Below are 17023 nucleotides of genomic sequence, written 5' to 3'. Positions count from 1 at the left end.
TTTGTAAACATTTGTTATCTTAATAAAAAGGTTGTATATCGATTAGGTTTTCAAAGACATTTGGATCAAATTTGAAGCTTGATGCTTGATCCAGGTTATGTTCTAAATATTATTCTATCAAATTTCTTGTTTGAAGTTCTTTTTATAATATCCTGATAAAATTAAACCTTTTTATTTATTTTTTATTTATTCATAAAGATATTTATTTACCCCAATAGCCTAAATTAAATTAACCAAAAATCGTGTTTGATATGACTACATACTGGCCATTATGATCGCTGATGATATAAAATTTTATGTACGCTCTGTTAAACATTGACCGAGTATTAGAAGTTGTGCATAATGTCACGTCTCTTATTCTTTAGAACTTGGTTGCTATGCTGCAAAACTGATGTTCTTTCAATAGTTTAATTATATAAGGCACGTGTTTAAGCTATTTTAAAATAATTTATCTGCTCCGCAAAGTGCATTACAGACCTGCGGATTAACCGCGATTGGTTTTATTTTAGACTTGTTGCTAGGCTAATCGTTGTGGAAAATGCAATCTAGAATTAACTTTTGATTCTCTTTAATTACGACTATTTATTTTTAACATATTATAAATTATTTAAAAAATTCTTCTTTCAAACTTGCTTCTACTATGTCAATGGCAAGAAGTAATTATTTTTAAGGAATAATACGCAAATGAGATGTAGAAATTACAGATTTATGATATTTAAATCTCGATTCGATGTTTTATAATTTCTAAGAAAGTCATAAAGTAGACTTATTAGAAAATAGACTTATTAAATCTTAATTGTATTGAAAAAATCGTATTAATATTGGTCCTAAAGTTAATAATTTTACTTTAAAGTTGATAATTTGTTTTGAAAATAGGGATCCCATAAGGAACATTAATGGTTAGGGAAACTGAAACTTAGTCACTGAAGAAATGCTTTTATCTCATATATAGATAAATGTTTTAGTAAATAATGGGTACGTATATCTGCTTTATATAAATAAGGGTTTGCTCAATATGCCTTCTATTAAGGCAAATTAATAGATTATATTGTATAATTAAGCCCTGTTTCCGTATACATACCTTTCTTTGTGTAGACTCAGAGAAACGCATCTGAGAGTTAGCATTAATTTTAAAGTAATTTGCAAGACGTAAGTTTTGTTTCGAAATCCCTATATATTTGGAAAATAAATACAGCCATCGTTCATCAAAAACATCTCTATCTTTCAAGACATTTCTTATTATTTTCATTAACCCTCATGTGTTACTGTATGATTCATATGATAGGACGTATAACTACTTTCTTCGACCATTTCGAAGAATGTTTCATATAATTTTTCAGGTTTAGCATCAATGGTAGTAGACAATAAAAGTTGAACGAAAAATTCATAAGCATCTTCATGAGGTAAAAGTGAAAGTACATGTCTCAGTACGTCAACTACAACAACAAGGCTGTCTTTGTTACCAAGGACATTGCCAACTTTATGACCTCCAAGAGTAGTACCCGGGAATATAATATCTTGGAACAGGAAGCGTTTATCGTGGAATGCAGCAGCATCTGTGACGATAGAGCAACTGGCAATGACTGTAGCTAGTTCAATTGGTGATTCTATTAAGAGGCTGTTCATAACACTGTATGACTGAAAAACGACCAAATCAGGTGGAAAAGTAGTAGCGAAATTCATTAAACCTAAGAGGTTCAATGCAGCTGTTGGTTTACATCCGACTCCGAGCAATTCGGCTAGAATATTTCCAAGGTAGTTGAAAAATTGGACACAACTTTTCGATGCTTTAGTATTGTTGATTCCCAAAAAGGCATTAAAAGCTACTTCAAGAGGCATTCGGTTTAGATCCGCTGATACATTTACAAGTAGTAAGACTTCTTGCATTGTTTCCTTTGGAACCGTAAACAGCAATTTGCCAGTTGCACGATTGAAGAATAGAAGACAGTTGTCATATTGGTAAATAAATAGAGTCTGAGAAAGGAATCCCAAGGGTGATTCTAATTCCAATGACACTGCTTTTTCCATGCTGTTGAAAGACAAAATTTTGTCAAATCTCTGTTGAACAATAGATTTGCAATGGTTAACTTACCATGAATATGCATTGACGCAAGCTAAGAAATTAGCAACTAAATACACATCACCAGGATTTTTTAGGCTTAGACGTAGGATATTTTTAGAGCCTATTACACCATCTCCTGCTGTGTCGCGACCATAAGCCACGGTGGCAATAAGTGCAAGAAAAATAATTATGTACGCGCGCATCTTCGAAAGGTTCGAAGTGTTTTAAAATGTTTCCGAGGAATTACATTAAAATTTCCTATTGTTGGCAAATTTCGTGATATTTGAAATTTTCGTGCTGAATCGCACGGATATGTGATAAGATCTTTAAAAAAAAAATAGTATTCTATTAATAAAAATGTTCTCCATGCGCTCCATGTTTATGTATCGTTTTCGATAAAAAGGTGATCGCAAAAATTATCAAGAGTCACGTTTTGGGGTAACGTAACATACCGTAATAAATCAAACTGTGGGAGACTTTGAATTTTCAAAGATATGGGTTTGTAATTAAATTACACCCTTCCGTATGTCCCGACAATGTCTTCTGATATCGAGAATGCTCATCTCTTTTACCCCCTTTATGAAAATTGAACATTGGAATGTTATGTAAAAGGGGTAGCGGTAGTAAAATCTGTGGTCAAATTTTTGCTACATTAGAAACTGTTAAATACTTCGTTGTTTCAGTCTTTACATTTAAACAAATTTTTTTCTATTTTAAGTTCACTCAAGACTCATGAATCCAGTCACACTCTGCGGGTCTGTTAGTTTAATGACTGAAATCGGTATTTGACCATTTTCTATACACATTTTATAAATTCAAGAGATCATACGGTTAAAGATTACGGCTTATGATCTTTTAGAAATCGTAGACATTTTCATTTTAATTCCATGTAGGGTAAGGACTCATAATTTTGGACAGTCTGCTTATAAGCATCGATGTTCCAAGTATAAAGTGCGATATTTTCAATACTAATTGACTTTTTTGTTACTCGCTTTTCAGAAGGGTTGTTTAGTAACTTGGCAAGGGTTTATTATCTTTGTTTTTACTAAAATTAGTCTTAATACGTTAAAAAATGAATTGATATGTAGAGGTGAATTTGACTCGAATTTTGGACAACTTGGCTGTAAATTTGGACAGCTAATCCGCCTCAACAGGATGGCCATTGTTCTTCATTTCATGAACCAATCTTACCAAGTCCTCTTCCTTTTCATGTAAGGAAAACGTGGAATGTCACAAGAACCCCGAAAACATTCCATATCATTCATTAAAGTGAGTTGACTTCGGTACTCCAGGTATGTGCGGATTCGCTCATTCCCTGGCCTTTCCGGGAGCCTTTCAAGGCTTTTCTCACTACATCTCTTTCGTAGAGATGATGCTCTTTTTTCCCAAGCATTTGTCCAACTTAGTCATCACAAAAGTTAAAAGTTCACGAAATTTCGTGAGAAAAACACCTGTCCAAAATAAGAACCATCACCTCACTGGTGAATGTCTTAGAAAATTTCCCATTTCTCACACGAAAAATCTAATTCACAAGGCAAATCTCACTTCAGCTCAAATGTACAAATCACCACTAACGTGAATCAACACAATGTTCAATGAATATTCAATAATATCACTCAAAAAAAGCGAAGAAACATTTTTAGTTCACCACAGCTAAATAAGACTGAAGTAAACACGAAGTTCTGTCATATTTTTCGTAAGCAATTGCTCACACTGAATTTTCAACAAAGCAATTTCAAATCGAAATCATTTTCAAAATTTAACGAATTTAGTGTTAAAATCTTCCAAAAAGAACAAATATTTAGATAGAATTCATTATTCATCAAATATTGGAATAAAAATCCATAATTTTAATCAATTTATATAAAGTGTCCAATTTTATCCTGAAAGTGTCCAAAATAAGAAACTGAACAAAATTATGAGCCTTTCCCCTATTTAGAATAATAAAGAGACACTGTTGCTCTCTAGTGTTTTACTCTTTCAGGTTAATTTATGGGCGTGGTCTAAAAAGCCCTTCATTTTATGATAAAATTGTTCTAATGTACAAGAGATCGAGTACGAACAATTGGCGAATTTCCATTTGCCAATGTGTTTTCTACAATTTATTACTTCATTTTTACTCATGCATATTTATTTTTGTGCTGAGGGATGACCTATAGGGGAAACTGGGGCACCACTAAACAGGGGTACCACCAAACACTGCGATTTTTTAAATAGGTATAAGATTTCAGAGAATGAGACTTACATGAAATCATAGATACTATAGGGACGCTTGTCCAGAGAAAGAATGATCCACATAGTTCAACTAGTTTAGAAATAAGAAAGTTTTTTCGCAAAATTGTGAGTTTTTGATAATTTTAGTCATTTATATATCTGCCTGGAAAATAAAACTGAAATAAGTTACATCAAATTTCACTACACCAGTACTTTCCTACATGTTTTGGGATAATATTTATGTATCTACTAAAGAAATTAAGGTTCACAATTTTTTTAAAAGAATATAAAATCCATCACAAAACAGAGTTTGGGGCACCAACAAACAGGCAAATTTCTCACAATTGCAGATGTCGCGAGCGTAGCTTGAATGGCAAAATTTTTCCTCTTACCTTTCTTACTCTTCATCTCCCTCTTTGTTTGATTTTAGAAATTTATATCCATTCATGAGATTTTCATTCAAGACTCAGGAGAAATATAGTTTCAAGAACCCAATTTTGCATTAAATGATTTTTAATGATTCTTAAATGATTTTAATCAAGGATTGACGAATGATTTCTCGATTTTATTACAAATAATCAGAAGAGCGCGCAAAATTTGAACTTTAGGTGTAGTGTTTGCCACGATTTTAGTGGCGCTGCTTTCCAGTCGGAAGTCGAATGTTGTCAAAATGATGAAAAATCCATTGAAAAATATGTTCGGTGTGCAGTGCCTTAGTTTTTTGCTATTTTGGACACTCATTCTAAATTTTGCAGTGCTTTTTTGAGAATTATTTACATTTTCAATACTTTCTTTATAATTAAGAGTTGTGGTGAATGCCCAAAATAACTTCAATGGGTGAGAAAAACAGGTGTTTTTTGGTGCCCCAGAAAGTGTTTATTGGTACCCCGGGTGGTTGGAAAAAAGCGAAAAATGCATGGTGATACAATTTTCCTTTTTACGGAAAATTGAAGTGCTTCACATAATCCTTGTATACATTTATATGCAGCCTATACCTAAGACTATAACATGGGGTAAGCAACATTTTTCTAAAATTCACAGTTTTCTTAGGAAATTCAGTCAAAATCGCATCTTTCAAAAGTGTTTAGTGGTACCCCAGTTTCCCCTACCCTTTTTTGTGGTATTTCACTACGGGGTTATTTTTTGAGGGATGTTTTGTTCTATGGAATGAGCAGAATTGCGATATTCTACACAATATACTCAAGTAGATTTTCTCCTGGTAGGTTATTTTGAGAAATTGTAAAGTGGATTGTTATGGAGGTGCCAGGAGGTACATAATAGAGAGAATAAGGGAATGGGGGTATCTATCCCGCCCATCATCGGATGCTTAAAAGCTCACCGAAATTCAATAAAGCTGATATCTCATCCGTTTTCGTCTATGGGTGGCAATGGGCGCGACTCGTGGTGTATTTCATGTACTTTCGATGGCATTCCGGATGTGTTGCGAAATCGAGTCTATACAGTACACTTATTGGATTTTCTGGATACAATTTAGCCCTCAGTAGGAGGTGACGATGGCTGTAGCTGGAGACGAAGGGATGGTAGAACCCTTAAATGTTATTTACAGCATAAATATGTAAATTTGGCATGGTTTTAAGCTGTGGGTCGATTAAAGCTTTTCCCAGGCATGGGTAGAAATGGTTTTAGGACTTGGGTGTTTTTAAGAAAGGGGATGGAGAAGTTATAATTACTTCAATAAAAATGACGTTCTCTAAATCGTGGTAGAATTTATAATTTTCATACCCCAAGTGGAAGACGTTGGTGTAATGTGTTGGATGAAAGCTTTCCTGGGTGAAAGTAACCCCCTTTTCGCTCCATTTAGTCGATTAGGCAGCACTAACTGGTGACATCACGCTTCTCATCCTTTTACTTCATGGATATCCATGCTACTAGAGTTAATTTACATGCAAAAAGATATCCATGTGGAGTCCTTGACTGCATTCCCATGATAGTTGCGCCTTAGAGATCTTGGCACTTTATTAGGATGGAAAATGTGATAAAAGAAATTACATTTGTGTGTATCAACTCGTAAATTCCTTGAACTCTGACATTAGTGGTGCTGCAGGTAGAGTTAGTTTCTTGTAATTTCAGCATAACACCAGCATTTTCCACCCTTCACACAACTTTTCCACTATCTTGATCTTTCTGGTGCATTCTCTCACCGCACACAGAATTTAACCGAGTGACGGTCTTACAAGTGTTTTTTATTATTAATTTTTCTTCCACATGAACTCTAACCAGTAATTCTGTACTACACATTCGTGCTCTTCTATGAAATCTTAAGCTGTGTCTATGTTGGATACTTCATAATTTAAACGGTTGTAATAATGGAGCTTGTCAAGTGCAGGGAGAAGGTTGTAAATTTTCCGTCCAATGCTTTTGTTGTCGGTAGAAATTTGTACTTGGTTGGGTCTTTAAGCTTACACTTTCTCTCTCTTTCCCTGTATTTGCCATTGTTCACAGATATTAATGAAATATTTAATAAAATTGTATGTCTGAAAAGTCATAGATGATGATAAAGTAATTAAAAGCTGGTGTACTAAATGAGGTGTCTTTTATGTCTCTTGCAGATTTCCATCTGTGATGATTATAGCCTGCCAGTTGACTTTGTAAAGAAACGGCCGTCCAGCTTTGATCCTTGCTTGGTTGATCTTGTGCCAAACAATTGGACAACACCAAGCCCCTTATCAGAACACGTAAGTCATACAATTTTTCCTTTAAAACAAAAACATCTTTATACACCAAAATTTCCTGACAAAATTTCCCATTTTGATGATCTTGAAGTGAAATTAAATTTTCAACATTCACAACATAATATTAAGAAAAAATTTTATGGAATTTCTTGTGGGAGGAAGAGATTGTTAATTAAGGTATGCCAGAGCTCTTGTCGGATTCACTCCACTTATCGTTCCAACATGGTGGGTGGTTGCCCGCAGCAAATGCGCCCATTTACTTTTCAGGATGGTATAAGGCAACACTTAAAATATTTCTCTGAAGATTCTCCCCTTGAATTGCACTTCAAATTCATTCCTAATGATTTATTTTGAAATTTCATTAAAAGTCCTTCCAGTGATTTCACTCGAGATTAATGGTATTACGTGCGGCATCAACATGTTGTGCTCCGAGTTGAATTTAATCACTACAACACCCAAATGCACAAGATGATTTTAATTGCATTTCATATTTTCACGATGAGATGAATCTTCAATCAAATTCCCTCGGGTTGAACATATTGCCCTGAATTTGTCACTTGCGAAAAACGACAAGCGCGTTCATTTCCTCATGCAATCGTAAAATTTCACCCCGCAAGCTGCATGATGGGGAGGACTAATAGAAGACTATTTTCAAAAGAGATAATGAGGGATTTTTTTTTCTTCATCATTGTCCCTGATGGACGTCTGGTGCTGAAGATCAAATTGTTTTGCCTCGAATTAATCACATTAGATTAGAAATAATTTATAGGGGACTGTTTTAAAGGAGAACCAGACCGGAGACTAAAAGAAGGGAATGATGCTGTGTGATGTGGGGGCGCGAAGAACGCATGCTTAGCACGTCATTTAAGAAATTGCGAATGTACCAAAGGCACACAATTTAATTAAACAAATAGGATCTGTTATCAAAAGGGGAGATGATTATTTTGGGGGTGTTGTCACTATGATAAAGTACTTCAGTTTATTATATAATTTCACTACAAGTCGACATGAATTGAATTTCTGGTTGTCTTTCAATTATAAAGAAGAGCACGATAAATTGATTACTTAGTGTGGGGTTCACATGATAAAAATCTTACAATACCACTAGAATTTTATTGAAGTTTATAAGTGCACAGAAACAGCAGCTATATGTATGTATATAATCCTTCGATTTTAAGTTATATTTATTTCGACTCCTAACAACCTAAGGGGTCCTATTTTGGAAGAATTTTGAAAATATCCGATAATCAAAATTTCTGGAAATCTGATATGATTTTATAAGAAATAAATTGCTGTTGATGTAACAGTGGGGTTATTCAGAGAGAATCTCCGTCCGGATGCGACAACACAACTGGTGGAGTTTTCAACCCAGAATCAAAAACTCAGCTCGTCTACCAGAGCTTTCGGCACGGTCCGTGCCTTCCTCAGTGGTCGAATGTGTCAGTGAATTTTGGGTTTCGTTAGGCGACAACGTCATCGAATGATTGAAGGTTGTGTGTTGTGTCCATCCAGGATTCTTTGTGAAAACATTGGAAGCCTCCCACCAAACACAAAAATCCAAAAACCCAAGGAAACCCAAAAATCACTGACACACTCGACCACTGAGGAAGGCACGGACCGTGCCGAAAGCTCTGGTAGACGAGTTGAGTTTTTGATTCTGGGTTGAAAACTCCACCAATTGTGTTGCCGCATACGGAACGGAGATCTCTCCGAATAACCCCACACTAGTAAAAATAAAAAGATCAAATTAATCCAAATTTAATCCTTTTACAAAGGATGGATCAAATTTCAAACTCTGAATGCACATTTATCATAAATAGAACATGTTAATTTGATCCATCCCTTACAAGAGGATCAATTTGATCCTTTTATTAATACCAGTGCACTGATCTTATTTCTTTCTGGAAATCTGTCCGACCGTTACCACGCTTATTGGACAAATTATTAGAGATAGAGACTTGAGACCTTCTGGAGACCTCACCCGTATAAGTCGACCCTAGTAAGTCGACCCGTATGAGACCCTTATAAGTCGACGTTTTTTTTTTAAAATAAAAAGAACGTTCTTTTTGGGTTTTTTGGGATTGCTCGAAAAGGTCCTGTGCGATCTTTTTCTAATTTTTGGATATATTTTAGAAGTTACCTAGATTACCATTCCCAATAACGGTTTTTGAATGCCGAAGGTTAAAAAGCCTCAAGCCGCAACCGAATGAGGTCATGTTTAGGCTTGTTGGAAAGGTCTAGGAATTCTTGACAAATCTGAACTGATTCTAATCGGTTCACAACCGGTTATGAACCGATAACTTTTATCCGAAAATCAATTTCATTAGTCCCATTACTCCTAAGCTATTTTAGTCGATTTTTAAATGATTTATTAATCGGTTTAAATCGATTGAGAACCGATAAACGGTAAATGATGAAAGTACTTTTAATGTATATTTGTATCTAAGTTACAAGTTCGAGCATTTTTTAAAGCATATTTAGAACGCTTTGTCACCCCTTTATTCTTAAATTAACAAATCATCTTATATTGAAACGTTTTTCTTTCCATCCTATTTCACTGGTCCATCGTTAAATTTTCCAATGTGAACTTTCACAAAGATATTTTTGTTCCTGATGAAAGTGAGAGATAAAATATTCAGAGCAAAATATGAAAAATATTGTATTATATAACAAATGAGACATTTTCACCCCCTATAATCGTCGACTTTTCACATATAATATTTCCATATAATGGCATACATATATGTGAGAATATGCTTTAAAAGAGTAGCAGGGTGATTTGAGAGAGCTATTTTGGAGGCTTGGCCAATCATACCTCATGTGACCATCCTGGAAAAAAAAATTCATTAAAAATAATAGCTGTCATCCATAATTGGTGGAAGGAAGGAAAACGAGGAAAATTTGTACGATATGTAAATTGCAATATTTATGCGAGGAAATGGGTGAATTTATGAAATGATACCCAAGCTTAAATTGTAGCTTTGGGTCAGTCCCACCTTTTTTCGTTTCTTTTTTTTTTCTTCGTGTAGTTTTGTTGTTGGTGTACCAAAGAGCTTTAGCAGAAATTACCATAAAAAACACCTACGGGCTCAATATGATCCTCCAGAAAAAAAGGCTTTCGTTTAAATGCGATGCTTTTTTATTATTGTGCTTTTTCACCCCTGCAGAAATTTAGCTCTGTGCTTTGTTTTCAGAATCATAACAGTGACAATAGGGTTGCATTTTGCCAACAATTGTATTATCTCAAATATAATAAACATTGAGAATGCTAAATAAATTAAAAAGGGAGAAACAAATGGCGAAGTAGAAAAAAGTGTAGTGATAAGAATGAAACTTCAATGGATGCTTGAGCTATATTTGTTGTTTAGAAACACAAATAAAACGAGAAAAAATACACATAATTGAATTTAGGGGTTCATACATTCTAAAGTCATATTCATTGTAACTTTTTCAAATTTTACTTATTTATAGTGATAGCAGAAATAAGTTTTATTAATTTTGCGTGGAAATAACAAAATGAAATCACTAGTCAACAGATTAGAATCTATTTGGATTTTTCAGGAAGTGAAATGACATTTTGAATTATAAAAATTGCAGAGAGGAGCCCTTCAAAGGCCTTAAGTCGATATCTCTTACCGTTTGGTCTTTGGACCTGGAAGCGAACAAACGAGCTTTCTGACGTCACTTTGTGTGTATGTAATCATAGTCGTTCTATAGAGTTCGAGCAATAAAATATGTAGAGCATAGAAAATGTGATTTATAAAATTTAATTTTAAACATGATGATTTATTACGCATCTCTGCACTTTTCATTCAAAAAATAGGTACTCGACACACAATTTAAATATTACATATAAGGATTAACGAAACAATTTTATAAAAACGTATAAGTTTTATATAACAGACGTGATTTTTTCCTAAACACAATTTCCAGCTTATAAATCAATTATTTGGGGTTCCTCTATAAACGGTTTATCAATATCAGTTTATTAGCGATTTCGTATATGCTAGTACTCAGAGATTGCTTAAAATAAATCTCGTATATTATAAAATATTGCTATATAAGTACTTTTATTCATTTCAATTAAACGATGTCTATGCACATATTGAAAGCTATTAAATTTAAGCAACAATTAAATAAAGAGCGCTTTAAATGAAATTAATATCGTTTGGAAAATAAACAGGTGCAATAAATAGAGAGGACGTGTGAGAAATAATATTATTTATATCGTGGACAGTCTCATGCAAATTATTTTTTTTTTGCTTCCGTTTTAAATGCTCATTTGCATTCCTGTCGACACTCTGATGCGTTAGCTGAAATCCTTTTAGACTGTTTTTGTGGGAAAATGTAGGAACCAATTTAAATATTTCCTTCTAAATTATTCATATGGCGAATTCTACTTTTTCGGAATTTCCACTTTGAACATTCGAATAGATAATTCAATTATATATATACCGAAATTTATAAATATTAAAAAGACACAGCATACGAAATAACCTTCTTATTTCCTGGAAAAGTTTTCTATTTTTATTTAAAACGAGTTGATTGATATCATTTTATTTGGTTAATCATATTGATTTTCAAAATTTTATCAAATAAAGAAAATTATTACTGACTTTTCGGGTAGAAAAAAAATTGAACATTGAATAGCAAAACATATCAAAGAGAGAGTTTTGCTCTGGAAATCACTCACTTTTTCCATCCAGCTGAGCAGAAGGAAAAGAGAACTTTTCTGTGATTTCGACGAATTGTGCATGAAGTGCAATTAGAGCAATTTAACTTGAATTTAAATCTTCAAAAGGAAAAAGTTGTGGAGTGTTTTTCAGCTCTTGTATTTTTTTTAATTTTCGTGGGGTACACTTTCTATTCTGTGAGACTTAATAAATACGATAGGGACAACTGTGGCTAACTTGGTTCTAGCCGGTTAGAAATGCTTAGGAAATCGCAATTTAATCTAAATAAGCTTACTTAATGACATCTTCATCTTGACTAAAATATATTAGGGTGAATGGTGGAAAGCAAGACACTTAAGTAAAAATTCAATTTCAAATGCATTTTTAAACTGAATAAATAATTATTTTTTACCATTTTTTTTTTGTATCATGGGATTCTTTGACAAATATTTTACCAGAATCTTAACAGTTGCTATTAAATATTGCAACCGAATAATCGGATAATTCACGGAAATTAAAAAAATAACACATTTTGAAAAGATGGACAAAATTATGGAAAGTTGGACAAAAACTTTTAGAAAGTTGGACATAGTGATATTAATGACAAAATATCATACAAAATATGTAGAAAATTAAATGTTGAGGGCTTTCTCTGTATACTTGCACATTTGATGGTTATGCTAATCCCTCCTTTATGTCCGGATAACAGTTCAGGAACGCTAATTACCAAGAACTTCGTGGACGTCCAACCAAAAAGAGGTTCTGTAAATTTCACAGACGCCTTGCGCTGTCCAGCAGTTATAGCTTTAAAGCGAATGCAATTTTTAGCACATTTCAATTCCCCATCCGTCCAAATTCTTTTCCACTTGCTTTGGGAGTTCTGTAGAGGCTTCTATTTGTTTTTCTCCAGGAGTTTTCGTGATATTTACTATCTATTCTGTTAGAAAAAGTGGTCTTCGGAATCTGGAAATCTTTACAGCCTTTTCCAGGAGAATTTGTTCTTATCAGCTGCTAACTGCAGTTGCAACTATTTTTCCGGATACTTAAGGATCTTTGTCGTTCTTGTTAACAAGATTTAACTGCACAAACCACCAAATTCATTCACAAAATCAACTTGTCCAAGATTTCATAAAATTTGTTTTGAATGCAACACGAAATTAAATCACTTTTCTATCCTTTTTAAATGTAATATTTCACAAATATTTTTTATTCACCTTTTAAATGGATGTATGTCCTTCGATTTTCACTACGGACTTAATAATATTTCACAAATTATGCCGAAAAATCAAACAAAACACTTTGATATTTTCCTAGTAACTTCCATAAGAAACAGAGAAAATGACAACTACCGTGTGAAGAAGGTTATGAATATCACGCATGCAATACATTTTTTAAATTCTTCTTGCAAGTCACCCTTTAATTGTTTTATAACGATTTTTGCATTTTTAACTTCTCAAATAATCATAAAATTAGGTTTAATAATCTTTTTATCGAAAATTTAAATATTTAATTAATTTATTATCATGTTCTTAAGAGGTGTCTCACATTCCACACTGCTTTGTCCAACTTTCCAAACCTAGTCCCCGGCGAGTGACCTTCAAAGTTGAAGCCAATTTCTTACTTTCACATACAAATGCGTATGGGAATTTTTCTGCACTCGTGATCGTTACGCTAAATATTTAAAAAGTGAGAAGTTTTTCCGTATTATAAGATATCTTTCCGTATGGAGTGATAAATATACTAAATTTTTATTTAAATAAATTTTTTCCTTGGAGTACTGTGAGCTGAGTCCGAGATCAATTTAGGAATTGGCTTCAAATAGCTCCATATAAAAAGGCCAACTTGCTAGGCACTTGTTCCAAACTGTCTCGTTTTAGGCAAATGACCCTATCAGTCTAATTCAAATATTTTTCACAAATTAAATGGAATTTCCGACTCTAGTCTGCCCCTAATATTGATACTGAAAGCAAAGGGTTTGCTTATTAAACAAAAACACTATTTTTGGGTATTTTCTTTATAAACGTAAAGTCGTTCTAAGGTGACTAAAAACGGTGAATTCCCCCTACCCCGTCAGAATAAATGAACGTGTACCAATGTGGTTTTAAACTTTAGCTGATGCTATTAATCTTTCCCTCTTGTTTTCCATGCAGGTGACATTTGTAGATCCAGCAAATCCGGCAACAGCAACAATCACACCTCAGCCAGCACCTCAGCCACCTGTGAAAGTTGTTGAGGGCTATAGTGATCCAAAGGATTCAAAGAGGCAACACCGTGCAGGAAGACGAGAGCAATCATCGAAGAGACCAACATCCCTTGGCAGTTTTAAGCCCTACAATCGTCTGTATAGCGATTCAGGTGAGTGGAGGATGCAAAAGTTAGAGACCCAAGTGTCGCTGACAAAGGGATAAAATCCCTTGTGGCTAATTGATTTTTCAGCATATTGCTGTTGGGGGAGAATTTGTACAAAATGACCCCATAATCATCGTATTAATAGAGCTGGAGTGCTTATTATGCAATAACAATTAGAGACATACAAGTAACATTATCGTTTCACTATGTTAACATTCATATACTATATTTAGATTATAAATGTAATAATTCTCTTGAAAATCCCAATGATCACCCTCTTTTGAACAAAAATGTACAGGAATGTGGTGAGTGTTGATGCTTTAAAATATACAATGGTCACCATCTGCACAATCATTTTTGGAGGGATATGATGGATGCTTTTGGGGTGCTTAAACGTAGTTATTTTGATAATGAAATTCCATCGAAGACTGAATATTTGGGGACACCCATGTTAAATTGAGATTTAGCACTGGGGCTTTGGAGATGAGGCAATAGATATTGAAATTGAATATGGTAATTCTATATATACTGAAGAGTACGGAAAAAAACAGAATATCCCAAAAATCCTCGCATGCAACAATGGAATTCGCTACAATCACCAAAATAATTTGCTACATGAATATGGAATTCGATTATAGATTGTATAGAAATTTGATTGTTGGACGGTGTGAGAGGAGTTCTGGAAGTCCTGGAAAAATCATTGGGTGAAAATGTATTGTATAGAAAATCCCACCAATTGATTGCTAATTATCTCTGGGATAATTCAAATGTTAATCCGAAATAGCAATTCATTTCAAAACGAAAATTACCAATTTGTTTATAATAATTGGTAATTTGAGTAAATTAAATTATGAGGATAGATGCACTGAAATTGGTTTTTGAGAATGAATTTTGCGAAGTTTTCCACTTTAACATTGGCTTTAAAAAAGTTTAGCAAATGGGATTTTGATATTGTATATAGAGTTTGTGAGGATTTCCTGTAAAATTTCCCTGATAAAATTTTGATTGAAAATGCTGAGAGTGAGCATTTCATTGGTTTTGGTATTGTTGTAAATAGTCTAAATGGGTGAAAACAGTTGCAAAATCCAGTCAATGATACAATTAAATGCAGTGTGAGTTTAGAGAAATAATGCAAGTGGATAGACATAAATTTGCATTCGAACAATGCAGTGCTTTTCACTCTGTCTCCCTATCTCTTCCTGCTGGGTATTATTTTAATTCATTGCAGTGGTTTTCGTTTCTGGTTATGTCCATTGCTGGTGGATCTGGTGTCCAGAAAGTTAGGGATTGATATACAACAAGAATTGAAGAGGAATTTTGAGGTACATCATTTGAATGGGTGCTGAGTGTGTGAATCGAATGCCCATTTATTTTGATACAACTTTCCAACATAAATATTCTCATACTCTTCAATTAAAATTGCACCACAACTAGATGGTGCATCCAATGAAATTGGAGATAAGAGCTTTACCACTTTCCTATGAAATTAATCCAGCGGAAATTTTTGTTTCATCCGAGTTTCCTATGCATTCAGTCATATAAATTAACTCAAACTCAATGTTATTGCTAGGGATTTTGAATGGTAGCATAAATTTCAAATATTGTAACTTTTTAATTGGTATACAAGTACATTGAATAATTATCAAAACATTGCATTGTTTATTTTGTTTATTGCTCAAGCTTTTATGGCTTTTATGCAAAATAATTTCATGATTTTAACTTCTATCTTCTACTGTATTTAAGATTTTTTCGTAAAGTAAAGTGACACAAGTCGTATAGAACAGAGAATTAGGAGAAAGTTTTCAGGTTTCGAATACCTCATATTTTTCATATCTTATATTTAATAGCTAGTCACAGATTTCCTGAAAAAATAGGTCATATTCATTAAAGGAATAAGGAAAAATTATGAAGTGTTCAAAGCCAGTTTATGTGCGTAGCCTGAAAGCCTTCACCTATTTACAATATTTAAGTATGAAAACGTAGAGCTAGTCAGAAAATTTGTTCAGAAAATAACAATTTTATATTAATATTCGATTGAAATTGGTAACACCTTAAAACATTTTGAAACAAAACCGAAAAAATAAATGTGTAACGGCCAAAGTTGTATTGATTTTTAGTATTTCGAGCTCATTTCAACATTACTAGTAAAAAGTTCAATTTTAAATCTACAATGTTTAAGATATAAATTGCAATGTTTGAGTGCTTTAATCTTAAAACAATCAAATCCTCAATATGCCATTAAAAAATCCACAGTGCATTTAGTCTTGAATCAATCCTAGTTTACGGATTTACAACATTAAAGGTTAATAAGCGAGAGTATTTACCAATCGATTGCTGTAAAAGTATAAAATTATTTGAAAAATCTTTGCCTGGGTCTTTCGATTCTACTGGTTCCGGTTTTACTGTTTATGAACTGGTAGTGATTCCAAATACCCGGGTATTTTGAAGTTGCCGGGTACCCGGTTCCCCTGAGATCCGTACCCGGGTACCCGGGTAGGAACCGGTTCCAACTATGAATTTTCGAAAATATTTTTAACTGTGAAAAAATAAGTCTTTTAGTGTTTGAGGGCATAAAGTGGGGGTTCAGGCAATCTCTTTCTTGTAGAGAATTGTAGTTTATATGCCAAACTAACTTAAAATCTAATAAATAGGTATAGAAAATTTTCACTTGAGATTTGTATTGATTACACAAGAAAAAAATGGCATATAAATTATAGAGTACCATTAAAATAGTGACATCTTTTTATGGCTGGATAATTTTTTTTTTTTTAAGTTTTCCGACTACAAAAGACCAAATAATAAGATTTTGTTGCAGAATAGAAATTAATTGAAGAAAATAAATTCAATCAGTTTCATGTTTTTATTTTATTTTACTTTATTATTATTATAATAATGTTTAAGTACTGAAAGCGCTTTCAGCACTTCATCGCTCATTCTGTTCCGAATTTTGGTACAAAATTTGGATGAAGTGCTGAATGCCCTTTCTGATTCAACACTAGTCGGGGGGACTGCAAGAAGTGCTTGATACAGCC

At 33.4% G+C, this 17023-nt stretch overlaps 2 protein-coding genes across 2 annotated transcripts in view; one reads left to right on the top strand and one right to left on the bottom strand.

The window, feature by feature from the left end:
- LOC129800684 (uncharacterized) overlaps positions 1-17023 on the top strand; it is a 118940-nt gene that overhangs the window by 78404 nt on the left and 23513 nt on the right. Inside the window, exons 4-5 of the mRNA XM_055845273.1 lie at positions 6847-6972; positions 13793-13997. Coding sequence (XP_055701248.1) covers positions 6847-6972; positions 13793-13997 — 331 coding nt within the window. The remainder of the gene's footprint in view (positions 1-6846; positions 6973-13792; positions 13998-17023) is intronic.
- LOC129801320 (uncharacterized) lies at positions 1155-2376 on the bottom strand. The gene is made up of 2 exons (XM_055846229.1): positions 2093-2376; positions 1155-2029 (listed from the first exon to the last, which is right to left on the bottom strand). Exons 1-2 carry the CDS (start codon positions 2263-2265, stop codon positions 1249-1251), a joined length of 954 nt encoding a protein of 317 aa, XP_055702204.1. The 5' UTR covers positions 2266-2376; the 3' UTR covers positions 1155-1248.

Source organism: Phlebotomus papatasi, chromosome 1 (assembly GCF_024763615.1).
Source record: "Phlebotomus papatasi isolate M1 chromosome 1, Ppap_2.1, whole genome shotgun sequence".
Taxonomy (NCBI): domain Eukaryota; kingdom Metazoa; phylum Arthropoda; class Insecta; order Diptera; family Psychodidae; genus Phlebotomus; species Phlebotomus papatasi.
The sequence above is the reverse complement of the archived record's forward strand: the minus strand, read 5'-3'. Positions and strand labels throughout refer to the sequence as shown.